Below are 27,346 nucleotides of genomic sequence, written 5' to 3' on the forward strand. Positions count from 1 at the left end.
GCGGAATCAAGGGAATTGGGGAGGATCATCAGCCATGATCACAATGAATGGCGGTGCTGGCTCGAAGGGCTGAATGGCCTCCTCCTGCACCTATTTTCTAGTAGACTTCACCGAGACAGTACACAATGAGTTGCCATGTTTCTGGTGTTGACAAAGCTTCAGATTACTACAATGGTTAAGCAGGTCTTTTGTGGTGGGGTTATTACAGGACTTCCTGGGCCACATTCAATGCCACACAGATTTTGATTGCCAGTGATTGTTTCATCACGGAAATGTGTTTCTGTAATACCCATCAGACACATTTCATAATGAAATAACTGTCCTTCATGCCAGCAAAGCAATGTAAAAAATTATTTTGGAGCATGAACGCTCCAATTTTTTTTTTTTTCTGCACTTCATTACATTACATTGTGCTACTCAGCTTGCTCCAGTGCTCACCACAATATTCAACCTCTCCTTGGCAAAGTCCGTGGTCCCTGCATGCTTCAAAAGATCCATCATTGTACCGGTGCCAAAGAATGCCTCTCCAGCGTGTTTAAATGACTACCGACCGGTGGCCCTCACCTCGGTTGTCATGAAATGCTTTGAGAGGCTAGTCAAGAAGCACATCTGCGCCCTCCTTCCTCGCAACATGGACCCACTACAGTTCGCATACCGTCCGAACAGGTCCACGGATGATGCGGTCTCCCAGGTTCTACACACCGCTCTCTCTCATCTGGACAGCCAGGGGGGCTATGTGAGGATGCTGTTCATTGACTTTAGTTCAGCATTCACCACAATAGTCCCCAGCAGACTGGTTGAGAAGCTGCTGGAACTGGGGCTTAGCACCCCTCTGTGTGCCTGGGTCCTGGACTTTCTCACTGCCAGGCCCCAAGTGGTCAGGATGGGGGAACACACATCTAGCTCCCTCACCCTGAACATAGGATCCCCCCAGGGCTGCGTCCTTAGCCCCCTACTGTACTCCCTGTACACACATGACTGTGGGGCCAGGTTCAGCTCAAACTCCATCATCAAGTTTGCTGATGACACTGTGGTGGTGGGCCGGATCTCCAACAACGATGAAAAGGCATACCGGGAGGAGGTGGCTGATCTGGCACTCTGGTGTCAGGACAATAGCCTCCTCTTGAATGTCACTAAAACGAAGGAGCTGATTGTGGACTTCAGAAGGCTAAACATCCAAGGACGTACACGCCACTGGAGATAAATGGGTCTATTGTGGATAGGGTGAGCAGTTTTAAATACTTGGGAATCCGCATCACAGAAGATCTGACGTGGGCAACGCACATTGCCGCACTGGTGGGTAAGCAGCGCCTTTACCACCTTAGACAGCTGAGGAAATTCAGAGTGTCTCTGAGGATCCTTCATTGCTTCTACTCTGGGGCTGTAGAGAGCATCCTGTCCGGCAACATTACAGTCTGGTTTGGGAACAGCTCTGCCCAGGACAGGATGGCCCTGCAGAGAGTAGTGCGTTCGGCAGAACGCACCATGGGAACTACACTCGCCCCCCTGCAGTACCTATACATCAGGAGGTGCAGATCAAGAGCAAGCAAGATTATGAGGGACCCCTGCCACCCCAGTAACGGACTGTTCCAGATGCTACGATCAGGCAAACGCCTCCGCTGTCACGCTGCGAAAACGGAGAGGATGAGACGGAGTTTCTTCCCACAGGCCATCAGGACTGTCAACTTTTATAACCCCAGAGACTAAATTTTTGTCGACACTAATAGTAACTTATTAACTTTATTTATATGCTGTAACTGTAATTCTTTTTTGTGCACAACCCGCAGGCATTGCCACTTTCATTTCACTGCACATCGTGTATGTGTATGTGACAAATAAATTTGACTTGACTTGACTTGACTAAACACAAACACACCAGAGCCAGATCTACTTGGCAAGAGCACACAGAGTTCTGGAGTAACTCAGCGGGTCAGGCAGCATCTGTGGAGAACATGGATAGGTGACGTTTCACAGAGTGCTGGAGTAACTCAGCGGGTCAGGCAGCATCTCTAGAGAACGTGGATAGGTGACGTTTCACAGAGTGCTGGAGTAACTCAGCGGGTCAGGCAGCATCTCTGGAGAACATGGATCGGTGACATTTCGGGTTGGGACCCTCCTTCAGACTGATTGTGGGGGTGGGGGAGAATTGGGGAGAGGCAGGGCAAAGCGTGGCGAGTAATAGGTGGACACAGGCGAGGGAGGGATATTAACAGGCAGAAGGTTGGAACAAAGGCCAGAGATAAGATCAGAAGGTGGGAGACAGGATTGAAGAGTTGTGGATTGTGAAACCAGAGGGAGGAAAGGAGGGGGTGGTGGGGGTTTAGGGGGGAGTAGGTGGGAAACAGAGGAGGGGGGTTAGTTAGATATTATTTAAGATTGATGATCAAGGCCTTCTACGCCCGCACCTCCAGACTCAGGAACAGCTTCATCCCCAGGGCCATCGCTGCTATGAACCGGTCCTGCTGAGCCGGATGGTCACATCGCACAGTGAACCGGCACAGATCTACTTGCACTTTATGCTGTTTTAACTGTTTCTAATTTTGTTTCTCTGGGTTGTCTACATTTCTGTTGATTAGCTAATTAATTTATTGCATCGAATGGAAGTGGCATTCCCAATCTCTGTACAATGACAATAAAGATATATTGTATTGTATGTAGTTGAATTGTAAGCTCGCCTAAGGAGAACACAATGTGCTGTTCCTCCAGTCTGCATGTTTAGTTTAGTGTGGAGATACAGCGCGGAAACAGGCCCTTCGGCCCACCGGGTCCGCGCCGCCCAGCGATCCCCGCACATTAACACCATCCTACACCCACTGGGGACAATTTTTACATTTATCAAGCCAATTAACCTACAAACCTGCACGTCTTTGGAGTGTGGGAGGAAACCGAAGATCTCGGAGAAAACCCACGCAGGTCACGGGGAGAACGTACAAACTCCATACAGACGGCGCCCGTAGTCAGGATCGAACCTAAGTCTCCGGCGCTGCATTCGCTGTAAGGCGGCAACTCTACCGCTGCGCCACCGTGCCGTTTGTGTTGGCGTTGAGGATGAGACCGCTGAGATTACATGAGAGATCCAGGAGCCAGATTCAGTCCAATCACCAGAGGAACCTGCACTGGCCACTCCTTCACTTCCCACTGTGTCGTCTACAATGCAACCTTCAGTTCACAAGTTACTGTAGAATCAGGCCATTCGGCCCATCGAGTCTACTCCGCCATTCAATCATGGCTGATCTCTGCCTCTTGATCCCATTCTCCTGCCTTCTCCCCATAACCCTTGACACCCATTCTAATCAAGAATTTGTTTATCTCTCTCTCCATCTCTCTCTCTCTCTCTTGCATTCCCTCTCTCTCCATCCCTTTTCCCCCACCCAAGTGGCACCAGCTTATCTTTCTCACCCAACACACAGCTAACCATTTACTGTAGGGAATCCTCCAGCACATGATTTTCACCCAGGATTGTACCATGGATGGAACTGGCGTGGAATCTTGAATAAGGTAGACACAAAATGCTGGACTAACTCAGCGGGACAGGCAGCATCACTGGAGAGAAGGAATGGGTGCCGTTTCAGGTCGAGACCCTTCTTCAGATAGTCTGAACCAACATCTGCAGTTCCTTCCTACACAAACAACTAACAATGGCCTGTTTCCTTTCTCATCGTTACTTTTTTGCAATATATTTCATTCATTGTTCTATATCTCTCTACATCACCGTCTATATCTCCTGTTTCCTTTTCATAGAAACATAGACATAGAAAATAGGTGCAAGAGGAGGCCATTTGGCCCTTCGAGCCAGCACCGCCATTCATTGTTATCATGGCTGATCATCCACAATCAGTAACCCGTGCCTGCCTTCTCCCCACATCCCTTGATTCCACTAGCCCCTAGAGCTCTATCTAACTCTCTCTTAAATCCATCTAGTGATTTGGCCTCCACTGCCCTCTGTGGCAGAGAATTCCACAAATTCACAACACTCTGGGTGAAAAAGTTTCTTCTCACCTCAGTTTTAAATAGCCTCCCCTTTATTCTTAGACTGTGTGGCCCCTGGTTCTGGACTCCCCCAAATTTGGGAACATTTTTTCTGCATCTAGCTTGTCCAGTCCTTTTATAATTTTATACATCTCTATAAGATCCCCTCTCATCCTTCTAAACTCCAGTGAATACAAGCCTAGTCTTTTCAATCTTTCCTCATATGATAGTCTCGTGAACCTACGCTGCACTGCCTGACTGCCAGATTTCCCCCTGACTTTCACTTTGAAGAAGGGCCTTGACTCGAAACGTCACCCATTCCTTCCCTCCAGAGATGCTGCCTGACCCGCTGAGTTACTCCAGCATTTTATCTACAGTCTAATAAAGTGTGCGTGATCACTCATCCACGAACCATCGGGTCCTCTTCCCAGAGTCAACCTGGTTCACGTGGGTTTGCAGAACACCTCCATCGGACCCACACTCTGGCCGTTCCAGATCCAAATGTTATCAGGACCCCCACCTGCAATTTTAGCTGGTGGCCAATCAGTCTGAAGAAGGGTCCTGACCCGTCCTAGAGTGACACAGCGTGGAAACAGGCCCTCTGGCCCAACTTGCCCACACCGGCCAACATTGTCCCAGCTACACTAGTCCCAACTGCCCGTGTTTGGTCCATATCCCTCCAAATCTGTCCTAACCATGTATCTGCCTGACTGTTTCTTAAACGTTGGGATAGTCCCGGCCTCAACTACCTCCTCTGGCAGCTCGTTCCATACATCCACCACCCTCTGTGTGAAAAAGCTACCCCTCAGATTCCTATAAAATCTTTTCCCCTTCACCTTAAACCTATGTCCTTGATTCACCCACTCTGGGCAAAAGACTCTGTGCATCTACCTGATCTATTCCTCTCATGATTTTGTACACCTCTATAAGATCTCCCCACATCCTCCTGCGCTCCATGGAATAGAGACCCAGCCTACTCAACCTCTCCCTACAGTTCACACCCTCTAGTCCTGGCAACATCCTCGTAAATCTTCTTTGTAGCCTTCCCAGCTTGACAACATAGAAAATAGATGCAGGAGGAGGCCATTTGGCCCTTCTTGCCAGCACCGCCATTCATTGTGATCATGGCTGATCGTCCACAATCAGTAACCCGTGCCTGCCTTCTCCCCATATCCCTTGATTCCACTAGCCCCTAGAGCTCTATCTAACTCTCTCTTAAATCCATCCAGTGAATTGGCCTCCACTGCCCTCTGTGGCAGAGAATTCCACAAATTCACAACTCTCTGGGTGAAAAATGTTCCTTCTCACCTCGGTTTTAAATGGCCTCCCCTTTATTCTTAGACATCTTACGTATCTTTCATGGTCCACGTCCCTCCAAACTTGTCTTATCCGTGCACCTGCCTGACTGTTTCTCGGACGTTGCCAGCTGTCCATCCCATCCACAGATTCCCTCTGAGATCCTCCAGCACTCTGTGCTTTGTTTGGTGATTGGCCGGTGATTGGGTCTCCGTGTTGAATGAGTCCGTGATCAAGACCCTGCGGGAAAGGGGGGGCGTGAAGTTACGTGCGCTCCGTTCGCCATGTCTCCGTGCTCTGTCTGTTCCTCACTGATTACTGCGCCACCTCTGCTTTCAGGGACATGAAGGTGGAGTCTGGGAGGCCGAGACACCCTTCGGGTGGAGTTGGTGCCAAGGAGACGGTGATTGGTCTTGAAGGAGTAGAACTGGGTGCCGATGGTAAGGTGGGTATCGTCTGGAGCATTTATTTCAAGGGAGCTGATATACCGACCAGCCAAATCATTATGACCACCTGCTGTTGGCCAATAGACAATAGGTGAAGGAGGAGGCCCTTCGGCCCTTCGAGTCCTCCGTGTGCCGCCACAACAGCTCCGACCCACCGAGGCATGAACTCTACAAGACCCCTGAAGCTGTCCTGTGGTATCTGGCACCAAAACATTAGCAGCAGATGCTTTAGCAGCACCCCACAAGCCTTGCCGTTTCAGAGATGCTCTGACCCAGTCGTCTGGCCAGAACAATTTGGCCCTTGTCAAAGTCGCTCAGGTCTTTACTCCTGCCCATTTCTCCTGCATCCAACACATCAACTTCAAGAACTGGCTGTTCGCTTGCTGCCTAATATATCCCACCCCTTGACAGGTGCCATTGTAACGAGATAACCAATGTTATTCACTTCGCCTGTCAGTGGTCATAATGTTTTGGCTCATCGGTGTATACAAAAACTGGGTTGTAATGCCGAGGCTCTATAAGGCGCTGGTCAGGCTGCGTTTGTGGTATTGTGAGCAGTTTTGGGCCCCATATCTGAGGAAGGATGTGCTGGCTTTGGAGAGGGTCCAGAGGAGGTTTACAAGAATGATCCCGGGAATGAATGGGTTAACCTATGATGAGCATTTGTGGGCACTGGGCCTGTACTCGCTGGAGTTTAGAAGTATGAGGGGGGACCTCATTGAAACGTACAGAATAGTGAGCGGCCTGGATAGAGTGGATGTGGAGAGGATGTTTCCACTAGTGGGAGAGTCTAGGACCAGAGTGCACAGCCTCAGCAATAAAGGACGTTCCTTTAGGAAGGCAGTGGAGACCAATTCTCTTGATGCTTTCAAGAGAGAGTTAGATAGAGCTCTTAATGATAGCGGAGTCAGGGGGTATGGGGAGAGGGCAGGACTGGGGTACTGATTGTGAATGATCAGCCATGATCACATTGAATGGTGGTGCTGGCTCGAAGGGCCGAATGGCCTACTCCTACATTGGTCTCCACTGCCTTCTGTGGCAGAGAGTTTCACAGATTCACAACTCTCTGGGTGAAAAAGTTTTTTCTCACCTCAGTTTTAAATGGCCTCCCCATTATTCTTAGACTGTGTGGCCCCTGGTTCTGGACACCCCCAACTTTGGGAACATTTTTCTTGCATCAGCTTGTCCAGTTCTTTTACAAATTTGAATGGCGGTGCTGGCTCGAAGGGCCGAATGGCCTACTCCTGCACCTATATTCTATGTTTCTGTGTAACTAAAAGAAGGTGGTTTCCAGGGTGAATGTTCGCTCAGTTTTAATGATTTGCTTCCTAGACCGTTTCCTACACGCAGTTTCTTTATCCAACGAACGTTCTGGGTGGAAGGAGAAACACTATTGATTCCACAGCATCTTTATCGCAGTTTCGGAATGCAGGTCATCGTAATCTCCCTCTTGGGAGGGCAAACAGCACACAAGGAAGCATTGAAACAGGTACGTAACAGCGGTGAAGTCCTTGTGCACAGCATTTACACTTACTTTGATTTTTACGTAGAAACAGGGAACTGCAGATATATAAGAAAATAACTGCAGATGCTGGTACAAATTGATTTATTCACAAAATGCTGGAGTAACTCAGCAGGTCAGGCAGCATCTCGGGAGAGAAGGAATGGGTGACGTTTCGGGTCGAGACCCTTCTTCAGACTGATGTCGGGGGTGGGACAAAGGAAGGATATAGGTGGAGACAGGAAGATAGAGGGAGATCTGGGAAGGAGGAGGGGAAGAGAGGGACGGAGGAGCTATCTGAAGTTGGAGAAGTCGACGTTCATACCACCGGGCCGCAAACTGCCCAGGCGAAATATGAGGTGCTGCTCCTCCAATTTCCGGCGGGCCTCACTATGGCACTGGAGGAGTCCCATGACAGAGAGGTCAGACTGGGAATGGGAGGGGGAGTTAAAGTGCTGGGCCACCGGGAGATCAGTTGCGTTAATGCGGACCGAGCGCAGGTGTTCAGCGAAGAGATCGCCGAGCCTGCGCTTGGTTTCTCCGATATAAATAAGTTGACATCTAGAGCAGCGGATGCAATAGATGAGGTTGGAGGAGGTGCAGGTGAACCTCTGTCGCACCTGGAAAGATGGTTTGGGTCCTTTGATGGAGTTGAGGGGGGAGGTAAAGGGACAGGTGTTGCATCTCGTGCGGTTGCTGGGGAAAGTGCCCGGGGTTGGGGTGGTTTGGGTAGGAAGGGACGAGTGGACCAGGGAGTTGCGGAGGGAACGGTCTCTGCGGAACGCAGAGAGGTGAGGAGATAGCTCCTCTGTCCCTCCCTTCCCCTCCCCCTTCCCAGATCTCCCTCTATCTTCCTGTCTCCACCTATATCCTTCCTTTGTCCCACCCCCGACATCAGTCTGAAGAAGGGTCTCGACCCGAAACGTCACCCATTCCTCCTCTCCCGAGATGCTGCCTGACCTGCTGAGTTACTCCAGCATTTTGTGAATAAATCAGGGAACCGCAGATGCCGGTTTACAAAAGAAAAGACACTGAGTGCTGGAGTAACTCAGCGGGTCAGGCAGCATCTGTGGGGAACATGGATAGGTGACGTTTCACAGAGTGCTGGAGTAACTCAGCGGGTCAGGTAGCATCTCTGGAGAACATGGATAGAAACATAGAAAATAGGTGCAGGAGTAGGCCATTCGGCCCTTCGAGCCTGCACCGCCATTCAATATGATCATGGCTGATCATCCAGCTCAGTAACCTGTACCTGCCTTCTCTCCATACCCCCCGATCCCTTTAGCCACAAGGGCCACGTCTAACTCCCTCTTAAATATAGCCAATGAACTGGCCTCAACAACCTTCTTTGGCAGAGAATTCCACAGACTCACCACTCTCTGTGTGAAAAAACAACTTTCTCATCTCGGTCCTAAAAGACTTCCCCCTTATCCTTAAGCTGTGACCCCTGGTTCTGGACTTCCCCAACATCGGGAACAATCTTCCCGCATCTAGCCTGTCCAACCCCTTAAGATAGATGACGTTTCACAGAGTGCAGGAGTAACTCAGCGGGTCAGGCAACATCTGTGGAGAACATGGATAGGTGACGTTTCACAGGGTGCTGGAGTAACTCAGCGGGTCAGGCAGCATCTCTGGAGAACATGGATAGGTGACGTTTCACAGAGTGTTGGAGTAACTCACGGTTTCACCAACGAGTCGCTTGTCATAGAGTCATATCACTATACAGCGTGGAAACAGGCCCTTTGGCCCAACTTGCCCACACCGGCCAACATGTCCCATCTACGCTAGTCCCACCTGCCTCCATTTGGCCCATATCCCTCCAAACCTTTCATAGAATGGTAGAAAGATAGAAAATATGTGCAGGAGGAGGCCATTCGGCCCTTCGAGCCAGCACCACCATTCATTGTGATCGTGGCTAATCATCCACAATCAGTAACCCGTGCCTGCCTTCTCCCCATATCCCTTGATTCCACTAGCCCCTAGAGCTCTATCTAACTCCCTTTTAAATCCATCCAGTGAATCGGCCTCCACTGCCCTCTGTGGCAGAGAATTCCACAGATTCACAACTCTCTGACTGAAAAAGTTTTTCCTCATCTCAGTTCTAAATGTCCTACCCCTTATTCTTAAACTGTGGCCCCTTGTTCTGGACTCCCCCAACATTGGGAACATGTTTCCTGCCTCTAACGTGTCCAACCCCTTAATAATCTTAAACGTTTCGATAAGATCTCCTCTCATCCTTCTAAATTTTAGTGTATACAAGCCTAGTCGCTCCAGTCTTTCAACATATGATAGTCCCGCCATTCCGGGAATTAACCTAGTAAACCTACGCTGCACGCCCTCAATAGCAAGAATATCCTTCCTCAAATTTGGAGACCAAAACTGCACACAGTACTCCAGGTGCGGTCTCACTAGGGCCCTGTACAACTGCAGAAGGACCTCTTTGCTCCTATACTCAACTCCTCTTGTTATGAAGGCCAACATTCCATTGGCTTTCTTCACTGCCTGCTGTACCTGCATGCTTCCTTTCAGTGACTGATGCACTTGGACACCCAGATCTCGTTGTACATCCCCTGTTCCTAACTTGACACCATTCAGTTAATACTCTGCCTTCCTATTCTTACCACCAAAGTGGATAACCTCACACTTATCCACATTAAACTGCACCTGCCATGCATCCGCCCACTCACACAACCTGTCCAAGTCACGCCTAAAGCCTGATTGCGGATAGTCTAAGGATCTCCAATGAGGTACATGGTCTGAAGAAGGGTCTCGACCCGAAATGTCACCCATTCCTTTTCTCCAGAGATGCAGCCTGTCCCGCTGAGTTACTCCAGCATTTTGTGTCTGTCTATTGATGGTTGGTCAGGACTGTTCTCTAGTTGGTGATAGGATGGTTCAGTTGCCTGATAACAGCTGGGATGAAGTATTCTGTTGGAGCCTGTATCTCTCCGGGGAAGATATTCCAGGCAGTTCAGTCTTTCCTTTAGAGTTTAAACTCTCAGTTCAATTATCGATTCCGCAAATCGTCTTCTCACTTTCTCCATGGGAACCAGTGTCTGTTCCTTCCCACACATCCTATTTTTACTAATTCAGTCTGAACAGATGCTACTTTCTGCAGCCGTTGTTATATTGATGTCCACAGCAGTCAGTCTGTAATTGTGAATAGTGGGGAGGTTAGTCATGCAGTGTGGAGCGTAAATGGTCATGTTCATGGGTTATAGGAGCAGAATTAGGCCATTCGGCCCATCAAGTCTACCGCCTACACCTACACCGCTGTGGCACAGCGGCAGAGTTGCCCCCTTACAGCGAATGCAGCGCCGGAGACTTAGGTTCGATCCTGACTACGGGCGCCGTCTGTACGGAGTTTGTACGTTCTCCCCCGTGACCTGCGTGGGTTTTCTCCGAGATCTTCGGTTTCCTCCCACACTCGAAAGACGTGCAGGTTTGTAGGTTAATTGGCTGGGCCAATGTAAAAAAAAAACTTTTTAAATTGTCCCTAGTGTGTGTAGGATAGTGTTAATGTGCGGGGATCGCTGGGCGGCACGGACCCGGTGGGCCGAAGGGCCTGTTTCCGCGCTGTATCTCTAAATCTAAAAAATCTCCCTGAACTCCTGGTTGCCAAACACTTTAACTCCCCCTCCCATTCCCACACTGACCTGTCTGTCCTGGGCCTCCTCCGTTGTCAGAGTGAGGCCCAGCGCAAATTGAAGGAACAGCACCTCATCTTTTGCTTGGGCAGCTCACACCCCAGCGGTATGAACACTGACTTCTCTAACTTCAAGTAACCCTTGCTTTCCCTCTCTCTCTCTCTCCATCCCTCCCCTTCCCAGTTCTCCGACTAGCTTCACAGTCCTCCTGATTAAACATTACATCGTATGCCTCCTATTGTTGTCACCATTCCCCCAGCTAACAACGATCTATTGACCCTCGTCCCCTTTGATCTCTCGTTTTCACACCTTACCCTTCCATGTTCTCCCCCCCCCCCTCGCAGTCTGATGAAGGGTCACGACCCACAGAAATCACCCATTCCTTCTCTCCAGAGTTCCTGCCTGTTCTGCTGAGTTACTCCAGCAATACACTGGAATTTAGAAGGATGAGAGGAGATCTTATCGAAACGTATAAGATTATTAAGGGGTTGGACACGTTAGAGGCAGGAAACATGTTCCCAATGTTGGGGGAGTCCAGAACCAGGGGCCACAGTTTAAGAATAAGGGGTAGGTAGGCCATTTAGAACTGAGATGAGGAAAAAACTTTTCAGTCAGAGAGTTGTGAACCTGTGGAATTCTCTGCCTCAGAAGGCTGTCGAGGCCAATTCTCTGAATGCATTCAAGAGAGAGTTGGATAGAGCTCTTAAGGATAGCGGAGTGAGGGGGTATGGGGAGAAGGCAGGAACGGGGTACTAATTGAGAATGATCAGCCATGATCACATTGAATGGCGGTGCTGGCTCGAAGGGCCGAATGGCCTCCTCCTGCACCTATTGTCTATTGTCCCTGTCTTCGGTATAAACCAGCATCTGCGGTTCCTTCCCAAAACATCGCGTCTACTCCGCCATTCAATCATGGCTGATCTATCTTTCCATCTTAACCCCATTCTCACCTGCCTTCTCCCGTTAGACTGAAGAAGGGTCAGACAGCATCTGCGGAGGGAAAGGGCAGGCAACGTTTGGGGTGGGGATCTTTCTTCAGGCTGAATTTGAGAGATCCGTCATTAATTGAAAGATACAGGGTGAAAACAGGTCCTTCGGCCCATCGAGTCCACGCTGACCATCGATGGCCTGTTCACACTCGGATTATCTATAATCAGCCTTTACTAGAGGCACTAAACATTATTCCCCTTTACCCTGTATCCGTACACTGTGGACGGCCCGATTTTAATCACGTGTTGTCTTTCTGCTGACTGGTTAGCACGCAAGACAAAAGCTTTTCACTGTACCTCAGCACAGGTGACAATGAACTAAACTGCACTAAACACTGGTTCTATGTTATCTCTATCTCCAATCCAGTCCCAACACACGAGGGGAGGTTTACAGAGGGGCCAATTAATCTGCAGACATGCACGTCTTTGGGATGTGGGAGGAAACCGGAGCACCCGGAGGAAGCCCACGAGGTTACAGGAGGAACGTGCAAACTCCGCACGGACACAGCACCCCGAGGTCGGGATGGAACCCGGGTCTCTGGTGTCGTGAGGCAGCGGCTCTACCCGCTGTGTCGCTGCGCTGTGCCCGTTACGCTTGGCGACTGGAAGGACGGAGGAGGGGGGGAGAGGGATTTGCTGAGGATGTGTTAACGTTGGCGTTTTACTGCAGGCGGTGATGTGGCAGAGGTAGCTGAATACAACCCCAACCTCCTCGACGACCCTCAGTGGCCGTGTGGGAAACACAAGCGTGTCCTGATCTTTCCTTCCTACATGGTAAGTACCGGTCGGCACGCTCTCACTCGCGTGGCCAAAGCGTGCCGCCATGATTGAATGGCGGCGTAGATGGCCCCATTGGCCCAATACTGCTCCCATGACTTACGAACAAATCCAGCTAAAGTGGCGGCACGGTGGCGCAGCGGTTAGAGCTGCTGCCTCACAGCGCCGGAGACCCGGGTTCCATCCTGACTACGGGCGCTGTCTGTACGGAGTTTGTACGTTCTCCCCGTCACCACGTGGGATTTCTCCGGGCGCTCCGGTTTCCTCCCACACTACAAAGATATAGAGGTTTGATGGTTAATTGGCTTTGGTAAAATTGTCCCTATAGTGTGTCGGATAGTGCTATCCCAAAGGGCCTGTCGACACAAGATGCTAGTTCATGAAAAAAAGACACAGAGTGCTGGAGTAACTCAGCGGGTCAGGCAGCATCTGTGGAGAACACGGATAGGTGACGTTTCACAAAATGCTGGAGTAACTCAGCGGGTCAGGCAGCATCTGTGGAGAGAAGGAATGGGTGACGTTTCGGGTCGAGACCTTTCTTCAGACTGATGTCAGGGGAGGGGGTGGGACAAAGATAGGACGTAGTCGGAGACAGGAAGACTGGCGGGAGAACTGGGAAGGGGGAGGGGATGGGGTTGGGTTTGAGAGGGAGAGATAGATCAGCCATGATTGAATGGCAGAGTACACTTGATGGCTTAATTCTGCTCGTAGAACTTGTGAATTTGTGAAGTGAGTACTTGCCGCGTGACCGAGCGGATGACTCATTTGTAATTGCGTTGCTGCATTGAGACATCTGCAGGGAGATGGTGTGGGTGTAACCCCGACCCTCCAATGGTGACCCTCCAATCATCCCCTCCACTCTCTGCGTTCCGCAGAGACCGTTCCCTCCGTAACTCCCTGGTCCACTCGTCCCTTCCTACCCAAAGCACCCCAACCCCGGGCACTTTCCCCTGCAACCGCACGAGATGCAACACCTGTCCCTTTACCTCCCCCCTCGACTCCATCCAAAGACCCAAACAGTCTTTCCAGGTGAGACAGAGGTTCACCTGCACCTCCTCCAACCTCATCTATTATATCCGTTGCTCCAGATGTCAACTTCTTTACATCGACGAAACCAAACGCAGGCTCGGCGATCACTTCGCCCAACCCCTGCGCTCGGTCCGCCTTAACCAACCTGATCTCCCGTTGGCTGAGCACCTCAACTCCCCCTCCCACTCCCAGTTTGACCTTTCTGTCATGGGCCTCCTCCAATGCCATAGTGAGGCCCACTGCAAATTGGAGGAACAGCACCTCATATTTCACTTGGGCAGCTTGCAGCCCAGTGGTATGAACATTGACTTCTCCAACTTTAGATAGTTCCTCTGTCCCTCTCTTCCCCTCCCCCTTCCCAGTTCCCACACTGTCTTCCTGTCTCCACCTATATCCTTCCTTTCACCCGCCCCCCCTGACATCAGTCTGAAGAAGGGTCTCGACCCGAAACGTCACCCATTCCTTCTCTCCTGAGATGCTGCCTGACCTGCTGAGTTACTCCAGCATTTTGTGAATAAATACCTTCGATTTGTACCAGCATCTGCAGTTATTTTCTTGCACTCCAATGATGACTGCTCAGTGCAGCGCTGCCCAGTGCAATGACTAATCTGCAGGCTGAAGTTCACAACCTTGACCTTAGACGTTAGAGATACAGCGCAGAAACACACGCGCGCCCACCCCGACCAGGAATGACCCCAGGAATGAGAGGCTTAACACACGATGACGGCACTGGGCCTGTGCTCGCTGGAGTTTACATAGAAACATAAAAAATAGTTGCAGCAGGAGGCCATTCAGACCTTCGAGCCAACACTGCCATTCATTGTGATCATGGCTGATCATCCACAATCAGTAACCCGTGCCTGCCTTCTCCCCATATCCCTTGATTCCACTAGCCCCTGGAGCTCTACCTGACTCTCTTTTAAATTCATCCAGTGAATTGGCCTCCATTGCCCTCTGCCCACAAATTCACAACTCTCTGGGTGAAAAAGTTTCTTCTCACCTCAGTTTTAAACGGCCTCCCCTTTTATTCTAAGACTGTGGCCCCTGGTTCTGGACTCCCCCAACATTGGGAACATTTTTCCTGCATCTAGCTTGTCCAGTCCTTTTATAATTTTATGCGTCTCTATAAGATCCCCTCTCATCCTTCTGAACTCCAGTGAACACAAGCCCAGTCTTTAGAAGGATGAGGAGGGACCTCATTGAAACATACAGAAAAGTGAAAGGCCTGGATAGAGTGGATGTGGAGAGGAAGATGAGGAGGAATTTCTTTAGTCAGAGGGCAGTGAATCTGTGCAATTCTTTACCACAGAAGGCTGTGGAGGCCAAGTCAGTGGATATTTTTAAGGCAGAGATAGATAGATTCTTGATTAGTGCGGGTGTCAGGGGTTGTGGGGAGAAGGCAGGAGAATGGGATTAGGGGGGAGAGATAGACCAGCCATGATTGAATGGCGGAGTAGACCTGATGGGCCGAATGGCCTAATTCTGCTCCTGTCACTTATGGACTTGTGAGCCTCACCCCGGTCATTCCTTCTTCTCCAATCACTCAACAGGCAAGAGATACAAGTGTGGAGGAAGAAGCTGGTTAAAACCGAAGATAGACACCAAATGCTGGTGTATCTCAGAGGGACAAACACACAGGGTGTGTTTGCGTGCTGTATCTCTAAACTAAACTCAGCGATTGGCATGTCTAGACATCTGTCCTCTGGCATGCAGTGGGATTAGGCTGTACTCACACTCCAAACAGGTCAACACCTTAAGGTATTTCCCTAAGATGATATTCCCAGTTGAGCAGCAGCAGCAGCAGGCAGCTGATGTTCAGGCACGCACTGTGTTATTGGGCATACTGCGGTTAAAGTCTTGAGGGTGTTGGCACTGTGGTTGAAGACTTGCTCAGCTAATCCAGGAATGTCACAACAGTTCTGTTGTGGTCTGAAGCAGGGTCTCGACTCGAAACGTCACCCATTCCTTCTCTCCAGAGATTCTGCCTGACCCGCTGAGTTACTCCAGCATTTTGTGTTTACCTTCAATTTTTTCAATTACTCCAGCACTTTTTTTTTTTCTCCACATAAATCTTTATAAAAAGATCATGAGTCTATGGTTATTTATGCAACAGTTAATACAGGCATTTTACAGAACCATCTGGTGTCTCAATAGACAATAGACAATAGGTGCAGGAGGAGGCCATTCGGCCCTTCGAGCCAGCACCGCCATTCAATGTGATCATGGCTGATCATTCTCAATCAGTACCCCGTTCCTGCCTTCTCCCCATACCCCCTGACTCCGCTATCCTTTAGAGCTCTATCCAGCTCTCTCTTGAATGCATTCAGAGAATTGGCCTCCACTGCCTTCTGAGGCAGAATTCCACAGAAACTCTGACTGAAAAAGTTTTTCCTCATCTCCGTTCTAAATGGCCTACCCCTTATTCTTAAACTGTGGCCCCTTGTTCTGGACTCCCCCAACATTGGGAACATGTTTCCTGCCTCTAACGTGTCCAACCCCTGACCCGCTGAAGGGGAGGGCACCAGTAAATAGGGAATTAGGGGAGGGCACCAGTAAATAGGGAATTAGGGGAGGGCACCAGTAAATGGGGAATTAGGGGAGGGCACCAGTAAAAGGGGAATTAGGGGACGGCACCAGTAAATGGGGAATTAGGGGAGGGCACCTGTAAATGCACAACCGGTCAGTAAACACAGTATAACATAAAGAACATAAACATGGAGAACATGGATAGGTGACGTTTCACAGAGTGCTGGAGTAACTCAGAGGGTCAGGCAGCATCTGTGGAGAACATGGATAGGTGACGTTTCACAGAGTGCTGGAGTAACTCAGCGGGTCAGGCAGAGACTTTGGAGAAAAGGAATGGGTTAGAACCCTTCTACAGGCTGAAAATAGTGGTTGGGGTGAGGTGAGAAAATTGGAGGTGAGAAAAGGCCCGAACAAATCAGGGCTGGCAACAGATGACCTCAGGAAGGCTGGGGCCCACAATGGCCCATTGCTAATCACAGAGGGGGAGCAGTGAGGGAGGATGCTGCACAACTCTCATCAGAGGGAGGAAGAGGACATGGTGGCGCAGTGGTAAAGTTGCTGCCTCACAGAGACCCAGGTTTGATCCCGACCTCAGGTGCTGTCTGTACGGAGTTTGTACGTTCTCCCCGTGACCTGCGTGGGCTTTCTCTGAGATCTCTGGTTTCCTCCCACACTCCAAAGACGTACAGGTTTGTAGGTTAATTGGCTTAGTATAAATGTCAAATTGTCCCTAGTGTGTGTAGGGTAGTGTTAGTGTGTGTGGGGTAGTGTTAGTGTGTGTGGGGTAGTGTTAGTGTGTGTGGGGTAGTGTTAGTGTGTGTGGGGTAGTGTTAGTGTGTGTGGGGTAGTGTTAGTGTGTGTGGGGTAGTGTTAGTGTGTGTGGGGTAGTGTTAGTGTGTGTGGGGTAGTGTTAGTGTGTGTGGGGTAGTGTTAGTGTGTGTGGGGTAGTGTTAGTGTGTGTGGGGTAGTGTTAGTGTGTGTGGGGTAGTGTTAGTGTGCGGGTGGAGGCCGCAACCGGCCGGCGCACAGCCCGCTCCGCCTGCCGCTCCGTTACTAAACAACCTCGAGTATCAACGGCACCCAACGGGATGCATTCAAGAGAGAGCTGGATAGAGCTCTTAAGGATAGCGGAATCAGTGGGTATGGGGAGAGGGCAGGAACGGGGTACTGATTGAGAATGATCACCCATGATCACCATCAGCAAATTTGCAGATGATACAAAGCTGGGTGGTAGTGTGAACTGTGAGGAAGATGCTATGAGGTTGCAGGGTGACTTGGACAGGTTTTGTGAGTGGGCGGATGCATGGCAGATGCAGTTTAATGTGGATAAGTGTGAGGTTATCCACTTTGGTGGTAAGAATAGGAAGGCAGAGTATTATCTGAATGGTGTCAAGTTAGGAAAAGGGGACGTACAACGAGATCTGGGTGTCCTAGTGCATCAGTCACTGAAAGGAAGCATGCAGGTACAGCAGGCAGTGAAGAAAGCCAATGGAATGTTGGCCTTCATAACAAGAGGAGTTGAGTATAGGAGCAAAGAGGTCCTTCTGCAGTTGTACAGGGCCCTAGTGAGACCGCACCTGGAGTACTGTGTGCAGTTTTGGTCTCCAAATTTGAGGAAGGATATTCTTGCTATTGATGGCGTGCAGCGTAGGTTTACTAGGTTAATTCCCGGAATGGCGGGACTGTCATATGTTGAAAGACTGGAGCGACTAGGCTTGTATACACTGGAATTTAGAAGGATGAGAGGAGATCTTATCGAAACGTATAAGATTATTAAGGGGTTGGACACGTTAGAGGCAGGAAACATGTTCCCAACGTTGGGGGAGTCCAGAACAAGGGGTCACAGTTTAAGAATAAGGGTAGGCCATTTAGAACTGAGATGAGGAAAAACTTTTTCAGTCAGAGAGTTGTGAATCTGTGGAATTCTCTGCCTCAGAAGGCAGTGGAGGCCAATTCTCTGAATGCATTCAAGAGAGAGCTAGATAGAGCTCTTAAGGATAGCGGAGTCAGGGGGTATGGGGAGAAGGCAGGAATGGGGTACTGATTGAGAATGATCAGCCATGATCACATTGAACGGCGGTGCTGGCTCGAGGGGCCGAATGGCCTACTCCTGCACCTATTGTCTATTGTCTAAGGCGCTGCCGCATGGTCGTCCTGCCGGCAGCCATCTTCTTTGACCTTCTCTCTGCTGCCGCGCTGCACACTGCAGGCCAGTGGTGAGTAAGGTGGCCCTAAAATTGTTGCGCGATCGTGTACCGTTTTGGCTGTATTTCTGGAACATACATACATAGATACATACATATGTACATACATACATACATATATACATACATACATATATACATACATACATACATACATATATACATACATACATACATACATATATACATACATACATATATACACATATATACACACATATACATACATGCATACATATATACATACATACATACATACATACATACATACATACATACATACATACATACATACATACATACATACATACATACATACATTCATACGTATAAGAAAATAACTGCAGATGCTGGTACAAATCGATTTATTCACAAAATGCTGGAGTAACTCAGCAGGTCAGGCAGCATCTCGGGAGAGAAGGAATGGGTGACGTTTCGGGTCGAGACCCTTCTTCATACATACATACTTCTACATACATACATACATACATACATACATACATACAAGATGAGCGTTTTAGCAATACATAGATGTGTCAATCTGGCAACTTTTCTTTCTACAAGATGAGCACTGATCTACTGTATAATATATGTTGTATAATGCTAAGCCAGTGTTCTTGTTACTCTCTTTAGACAACAGTGATTGAGTATGTAAAACCCTCTGATCTTAAAAAGGACATGAACGAAACCTTCAGGGAAAGGTTCCCGCACATCAAATTGACGCTCAGTAAGATAAGAAGGTAAGGACGTGCCGGGGCTGTGAGGGGCGTGTGGCTGTTCACTCACCTGATGGTTCAGGTGTTCGGGGGGAAACATGTTTACAAGAGTACTGTACCGAGGTACACGTGACGATAAGGTCGGCACGGTGGCGCAGCGGTAGAGTTGCCGCCTTACAGCGCTTGCAGCGCCAGAGACCCGGTTCCATCCCGACTACGGGTGCTGTCTGTGCGGAGTTTGTACGTTCTCCCCGTGACCTGCGTGGGTTTTCTCCGAGATCTTCGGTTTCCTCCCACACTCCAAAGACGTGCAGGTTTGTAGCCTAAATGGCTTGGTGTAAGTGTAAATTGTCCCTAGTGTGTGGAGGATAGTGTTAGTGTGCGGGGATCGCTGGTCGGTGCGGACTCGGTGGGCCGAAGGGACTGTTTCCGCGCTGTATCTCTAAACTAAACAACTGATAAACTAAACTGAACAGCGGATAGAGCTGCTGCCTCACAGCGCCAGAGACTCGAGTTTGAACCTCGGGAGCCGTCTGAACGGAGTTTGCACGTTCTCTCTGTGAACACGAGGGTTTCCTCTCGGTTTCCACCCAAAGACGTGAAAAAGTGAACATTAATTGCTCACTAAATTTACCACGGAAAATTAAGTCTATTCATTGAAACCAGCAATATCAATGTATGAATAATGATTTCTCTAACTTCAATTAATTCTTGCTTTCAATAGACAATAGACAATAGGTGCAGGAGGAGGCCATTCGGCCCTTCGAGCCAGCACCGCCATTCAATGTGATCATGGCTGATCATTCTCAATCAGTACCCCGTTCCTGCCTTCTCCCCATACCCCCTCACTCCGCTATCCTTAAGAGCTCTATCTAGCTCTCTCTTGAATGCATCCAGAGAATTGGCCTCCACTGCCTTCTGAGGCAGAGAATTCCACAGATTCACAACTCTCTGACTGAAAAGGTTTTTCCTCATCTCCGTTCTAAATGGCCTACCCCTTATTCTTAAACTGTGGCCCCTGGTTCTGGACTCCCCCAACATTGGGATCATGTTTCCTGCCTCTAACGTGTCCAACCCCTTAATAATCTTATACGTTTCGATAAGATCCCCTCTATCCTTCTAAATTCCAGTGTATACAAGCCTAGTCGCTCCAGTCTTTCAACATATGACAGTCCCGCCATTCCGGGAATTAACCTAGTTTTTCCCTCTCTTTCCAACCCTCCCCCATCCTAGTTGTCCTGCTAGTTTCACTGTTCGTATCCCTTCATTATTACCGCATCCACAGCCAACAACAGACCATTGTGGGCTCTTTGGCTCTGATTGGTTCTGTACCTTTTCAAACCTCTCGCCTCCCTCTCCCCTGACTCTCAGTCTGAAGAAGGGTTTTGACTCGAAACGTCGCCTATGCCTTTACTCTTGAGATGCTGCCTGACCCGCTGAGATACTCTAGCATTTTGTGTCTATCTTCAGTGTAAATCAGCATCTGCAGTTCCTTCCTACATAAACAAGCTGCAAACTGGAACATGACTAACAAACAATCCACCGGAATTTAGAAGGATGAGAGGGGATCTTATTGAAACATATAAGATTATTAAGGGATTGGACACGTTAGAGGCAGGAAACATGTTCCCGATGCTGGGGGAGTGCAGAACCAGGGGCCACAGTTTAAGAATAAGGGGTAGGCCATTAAGAACAGAGATGAGGAAAAACCTTTCACCCAGAGTTGTGGAATCTCGCAGTGGAGGCCAATTCTCTGGATGCCTTCAAGAGAGGGTTAGTTAGAGAGGGATATGGGGAGAAGGCAGGAACGGGTTACTGATTGTGGATGATCAGCCATGATCACAGTGAATGGCGGTGCTGGCTCGAAGGGCCGAATGGCCTCCTCCTGCACCTATTGTCTATTGACTATCCTGATGCGATGCACGATTTTGAATAAAACCTCGTTGTTAATTTGTGGCTGGAGTTAAGACCATGGTGTTGAGGACGAGCATTAAACAGATCCGCTCGGCATGTTCCAATACCAGCGATTTAGCCGAGACAAGTCAAGAATAAAATTCTAATCCTGGACCATCTGGTCAGGAAAACTGCATCACACCCTCCTGGAGTTAATCCTAAACCGTCCGCAGTGGAAGCTTAGTGCTTCCTTCATTGCAAGCTTAGGTTTATTAGTTAGGTTTAGTTTAGAGATACAGCGTGGAAACAGGCCCTTCGGCCCACCGAGTCCGCGCCGCCCAGCGATCCCCGCACACTAACACTATCCTACGCACACTCGGGACAATTTTATAATAGACAATAGGCAATAGGCCATTCGGCCCTTCGAGCCAGAACTGCCATTCACTGTGATCATGGCTGATCATCCACAATCAGTACCTCGTTCCTGCCTTCTCCCCATATCCCTTGACTCCTTAACAGTTCTATCTAACTCTCTCTTGAAAGCATCCAGAGAATTGGCCTCCACTGCCTTCAAAGGCAGAGAATTCCAAAGATTCACAACTCTCTAAGTGAAAAAGGTTTTCCTCACCTCCGTCAAAATGGCCTACCCCTTATTTTTAAACTGTGGCCCCTGGTTCTGGACTCCCCCAACATCGAGAACATAATTCCTGACTCTAGCGTGTCCAATCCCTTTATAATCTTATATGTTTCAATAAGATCCCCTCTCATCCTTCTAAATTCCAGTGTATACAAGCCCACTCGCTCCATTCTTTCAACGTACGACAGTCCCGCCATCCCGGGAATTAACCTAGTAAACCTACGCTGCACGCCCTCAATAGCAAGATTAGCTGCAATTTTACCAAAGTCAATTAACCTACAAACCTGCACGTCCTTTGAGTGTGGGAGGAAACCGGAGCACCTGGAGAAAATCAATGCAGGTCACGGGGAGAACGTACAAACTGCCTACAGACAGCGCCCGAGGTCGGGATCGAACCCGGGTCTCCGGCGCTGTGAGGCAGCGGCTCTACCCGCTGTGCCACACGCTACCTCTCTGCACCTGTGTGGCCAGCTCCCCAGCATTGCTTCCTCAGCAGGTACAGGCGATATACACCCCTCCCCCACCTCACTAAACCTGTCGGAAGGAACTGCTGGTTTAAACCAAAGACTAATGTAGATCTGAACAGATGGAGCCCACCACAGATCCTCGAGTCAACCGACATTGTAGCCTCCCAAGGCAAAAATATCACATTTGTTCATAAATAATTAGGCCATTCGGCCCATCAAGTCTACCCCACCATTCAATCATGGCTGATCTATCTCTCCCTCCCAACCCCATTCTCCTCATAACCCCTGACACCCGCACTAATCAAGAATCTAACTATCTCTGCCTTAAAAAATATCCACTGACTTGGCCTCCACAGCCGTCTGTGGCAAAGAATTCCACAGATTCACCGCCCTCTGACTAAAATTCCTCTCATCTCCTTGAAGGAACGTCCTTTAATTCTGAGGCTGTGACCTCTAGTCTTAGACTCTCCTGTTAGTGGAAACATCCTCTCCACATCCACTCTCTCCAGGTATCAGTTATCAGGCAACTGATTTGTCCTCTCATCAGCTCGAGTGCGGTCCTGACCTCCCGTCTATCTCAATGGAGACCTCCGAACTATCTTTAATGAGAATTTATCAACTTTTGCTGCACTCTTTATCATTTCATTTTCATCTGTTACTGGGGAAGGCTTGATTGTAATCAAGTCTATATTTTCTGTGGATAAAGTACCCCTGACACCTGTACTAATCAAGAATCTATCGATCTCTGCCTTAAAAATATCCATTGACTTGTCCTCCACAGCCTTCTGTGGCAAATAATTCCACATTTACAGCTGCTATTTATGTTCTGTGCATGGCTCAATGCTCTGTTCCATTCACTGCCCTGATACTGTGTGCTCTATTCTTTAAATAACCTTTTACATGATACCCATCAAACATGTTCTGAGGGTTTAAGCACACCACAGTTGCTGGTTCTCCCCATCTACAACCTCAAAAACCAACCATTTCATAAATTCAATCTGTCTTTCCACAGTCCCATTAATATTAATAGTTTATTGTGTTCGTTTCTGGGCACCGTGTTATAGGAAAGATATTGTCAAGCTGGAAAGGGTTCAGAGAAGATTTACGAGGAAGTTGCCAGGACTAGAGGGTGTGAGCTACAGGGAGAGGTTGAGCAGGCTGGGTCTCTATTCCATGGAGCGCAGGAGGATGAGGGGTGATCTTATAGAGGTCTACAAAATCATGAGAGGAATAGATTGGGTAGATGCACAGAGTCTTTTACCTAGAGTAGGGGAATCGAGGACCAGAGGACATAGGTTCAAGGTGAAGGGGAAAAGATTGAATAGGAATACGAGGGGTAACTTTTTCACACAGATGGTGGTGGGTGTATGGAACAAGCTGCCAGAGGAGGTAGTTGAGGCCGGGACTATCCCAACGTTTAAGAAACAGTTGGACAGGTACATGAATAGGACAGATTTGGAGGGATATGGACCAAGCGCAGGCAAGTGGGACTTGTGTAGATGGGCTGAAGGGTCTGTTTCTACACTGTATCACTCTATGACTCTATAACAAAAAACCTTTGTTGCGTGCTAACCAGCCAGTGGAAAGACAATACATGATTACAATCAAGCAGTCCGCAGTGTACAGACACATGGATAAGGGAATAACGTTTAATGCAAATGAAGTCCAGTAAAGTTTGATTAAAGATAGTCCGAGGCATTCACAGTGTACAGATACATGATAAGGGAATAGCATTTAGTGCAAGGTAAAGCTAGCAGGTCCGATCAAGGATAGTCCGAAGGTCACCAATGAGGTAGATAGTAGTTCAGCACTGCTCTCTGGTTGTGGTGGGATGGTTCAGTTGCCTGATAACAGCTGGGATGAAACTGTCCCTGAATCTGGAGGTGTGCGTTTTCACACTTCTGTACCTTTTGCCCGATGGGAGAGGGGAGAAGAGGGAGTGGTCGGGGGTGAGACTGGTCCTTGATGATGCTGCTGGCCTTGCCGAGGCAGCGTGAAGTGTAGATGGAGTCAATGGAAGGGAGGTTGGTTTGCGTGATGGTCTTGTGCTGCGTCCACTATTGCAATTCCTTGCGGTCTTGGATGGAGCTGTTCCCAAACCAGGATGTGGTGCATCCCGATTAAATGGTTTGTTGGGCGCATCTGTAGAAGTCGGTGAGAGTTGTCGGGGACATGCCAAACTTCCTCAGCCTTGTAAGGATTTCCTTTGTGGGCGGCACGGTGGCGCTGTAAGTTTCTGCCTTACAGCGAATGCAGCGCCGGAGACTCAGGTTCGATCCTGACTACGGGCGCCGTCTGTACGGAGTTTGTACGTTCTCCCCGTGACCTGCGTGCGTTTTCTCCGAGATCTTCGGTTTCCTCCCACACTCCAAAGACGTACAGGTATGTAGGTTAATTGACTTGGTAAATGTTTTTTTTTTAATTGTCCCTAGTGTGTGGAGGATAGTGTTAGTGTGTGGGGATCGCTGGGCGGCGCTGACCCGGTGGGCCGAAGGGCCTGTTTCCGCACTGTATCTCAAAATCTAAAAAAATCTAAATCATTCCTTTGGGTTGTAGATTACTGTGACTTTCTCCATTTTGTTTCTTCCAGAGACAATATAACAAATGTCACCGAAATTAAATTTGCATGCATTGCCTGTGTCATTTGGTGACGGGCGTTTAAATGTTCTACGTACCGACAATGGGTCAATAAAATTCTCACTTGCTACGGCTTAATAGGCTTGTTAAAACAATAACACACAAATAGTGTGGCACGGTGGTGCAGCGGTAGAGTTGCTGCCTCACAGCGCCGGAGACCCGGGTTCCATCCTGACTACGGGCGCTGTCTGTACGGAGTTTGTATGTTCTCCCCGTGACCTGCGTGGGTTTTCTCCGGGTGCTCCGGTTTCCTCCCACACTCTTGCTATTGAGGGCGTGCAGCGTAGGTTCACTAGGTTAATTCCCGGAATGGCGGGACTGTCGTATGTTGAAAGGCTGGAGCAATTAGGCTTGTATACACTGGAATTTAGAAGGATGAGGGGGGATCTTATTGAAACATATAAGATAATTAGGGGATTGGACACATTAGAGGCAGGAAACATGTTCCCAATGTTGGGGGAGTCCAGAACAAGGGGCCACAGTTTAAGAATAAGGGGTAGGCCATTTAGAACTGAGATGAGGAAAAACTTTTTCAGTCAGAGAGTTGTGAATCTGTGGAATTCTCTGCCTCAGAAGGCAGTGGAGGCCAATTCTCTGAATGCATTCAAGAGAGAGCTGGATAGAGCTCTTAAGGATAGCGGAGTCAGGGGGTATGGGGAGAAGGCAGGAACGGGGTACTGATTGAGAATGATCAGCCATGATCACATTGAATGGCGGTGCTGGCTCGAAGGGCCGAATGGCCTCCTCCTGCACCTATTGTCTATTGTCTATAAATTGTGCTGAGTGTTAGTATACGGGGATTGCCGACTCAGTAGGGCGAAGGGCCTGTTTCCACGCTGTATCTCTAAAATAAACTGATAATCAATATTATGTTAATAATTGATAAATACTAGGTAAGAGTAATGGTGCAATGCTAAAGTACAGAGTCCAATGAAAAACAAAGTCCTTTGAGGATCACAGTTGCTGACCTGGTGGATTCAGTTGTGCACGAAGTTAAATTTTTGCTTAATGTTCGTGACCTTTGGAGTATCGTCTTAACTCTTTCACCTCGGAAACAGTTAATGTATCTTGAATGTGTTTTGGAGAATTAAGCCGGTGCGGTTTCTCAAATACAAAGCATTCTCTAGAGAAAATTGTTTATAATAACTTGAGGGGTAACTTTTTCACACAAAGGGTGGTGGGTGTATGGAACGAGCTGCCGGAGGAGGTAGTTGAGGCTGGGACTATCACAATGTGGGCGGCACGGTGGCGCAGCGGTAGAGTTGCTGCCTTACAGCGAATGCAGCGCCGGAGACTCAGGTTCGATCCTGATCACAGGAGCCGTCTGTACGGAGTTTGTACGCTCTCCCCGTGACCTGCGTGGGTTTTCTCCGAGATCTTCGGTTTCCTCCCACACTCCAAAGACGTACAGGTATGTAGGTTAATTGGCTGGGCAAATGTAAAAATTGTCCCTAGGGTGTAGGATAGTGTTAGTGTGCGGGGATCGCTGGGCGGCGCGGACCTGGTGGGCCGAAGGGCCTGTTTCCGCGCTGTATCTCTAAATCTAAATCTAAATCTAATGTTTAAGAAACATTAGTAATGGAAGAAGAGTAAGGGAGTCGAGAACCAGAGGACATGGGTTTAAGGTGAGGGAGGAGAGATTTAATAGGAATCTGAGAGGTCACTTTTTCACACAAAGAGTGGTGGGTGAATGGAGGTAGTTGAGGCTGGGACTATCCCAACATTTAAGAAACAGTTAGACAGGTATGTGGATAGGACGGGTTTGGTGGGATATGGGCCAAATGCAGGCAGATGGGACTAGTGTAGCTGGGGCACGTTGGCCAGTGTGGGCAAGTTGGGTCGAAGGGCCTATTTCCACACTGTATAGCTCTCTGACCCTAATCGCATCTTGTGGTTCATGCGTGGGTTTCGCCTTCGAAAGGTAGCAGGTAAATCAGAAAGTGTCGGAAGGAACTGCAGGGGCTGGTTTACACTGAAGATGGACACATAGAAACATAGAAACAGGCAGCATCTCTGGAGAGAAGGAATAGGTGCAGGAGTAGACCATTCGGCCCTTCGAGCCTGCACCGCCATTCAATATGATCATGGCTGATCATCCAATTCAGTATCCCGTACCTGCCTTCCTCTCCATACCTCCTGATCCCTTTAGCCACAAGGGCCACATCTAACTCCCTCTTAAATATAGCCAATGAACTGGCCTCAACTACCTTCTGTGGCAGAGAATTCCACAGATTCACCATTCTCTGTGTGAAAAAAAACTTTCTCATCTTGGTCCTAAAAGACTCCCCCTTATCCTTAAACTGTGACCCCTTGTTCTGGACTTCCCCAACATCGGGAACAATCTTCCTGCATCTAGCCTGTCCAACCCCTTAAGAATTTTGTAAGTTTCTATAAGATCCCCCCCCTCAATCTTCTAAATTCCAGCGAGTACAAGCCGAGTCTATCCAGTCTTTCTTCATATGAAAGTCCTGCCATCCCAGGAATCCCAGGACACAAAATGCTGGAGTAACTCAGCGGGACAGGCGGCATCTCTGGAGAGAAGGAATAGGTCACGTTGTGGGTCGAGACCCTCCTTCAGACTGAGAGTCAGGGGAGAGGGAGACAGAGATCAG

At 48.9% G+C, this 27,346-nt stretch overlaps 1 protein-coding gene across 2 annotated transcripts in view; it reads left to right on the top strand.

Annotated features, from left to right (window-relative positions):
- The window catches only part of cables1 (Cdk5 and Abl enzyme substrate 1), a 107,540-nt gene that overhangs the window by 72,850 nt on the left and 7,344 nt on the right, over window positions 1-27,346 (top strand). For both annotated transcript variants that reach the window (XM_078398379.1, XM_078398380.1), the window contains 4 exons: window positions 5,605-5,710; window positions 7,044-7,200; window positions 12,519-12,622; window positions 19,018-19,124. In XM_078398379.1, the coding sequence (XP_078254505.1) occupies window positions 5,605-5,710; window positions 7,044-7,200; window positions 12,519-12,622; window positions 19,018-19,124 (474 nt within the window). The remainder of the gene's footprint in view (window positions 1-5,604; window positions 5,711-7,043; window positions 7,201-12,518; window positions 12,623-19,017; window positions 19,125-27,346) is intronic.

This window comes from Rhinoraja longicauda, chromosome 4, assembly GCF_053455715.1.
Source record: "Rhinoraja longicauda isolate Sanriku21f chromosome 4, sRhiLon1.1, whole genome shotgun sequence".
NCBI classification, from domain to species: domain Eukaryota; kingdom Metazoa; phylum Chordata; class Chondrichthyes; order Rajiformes; family Arhynchobatidae; genus Rhinoraja; species Rhinoraja longicauda.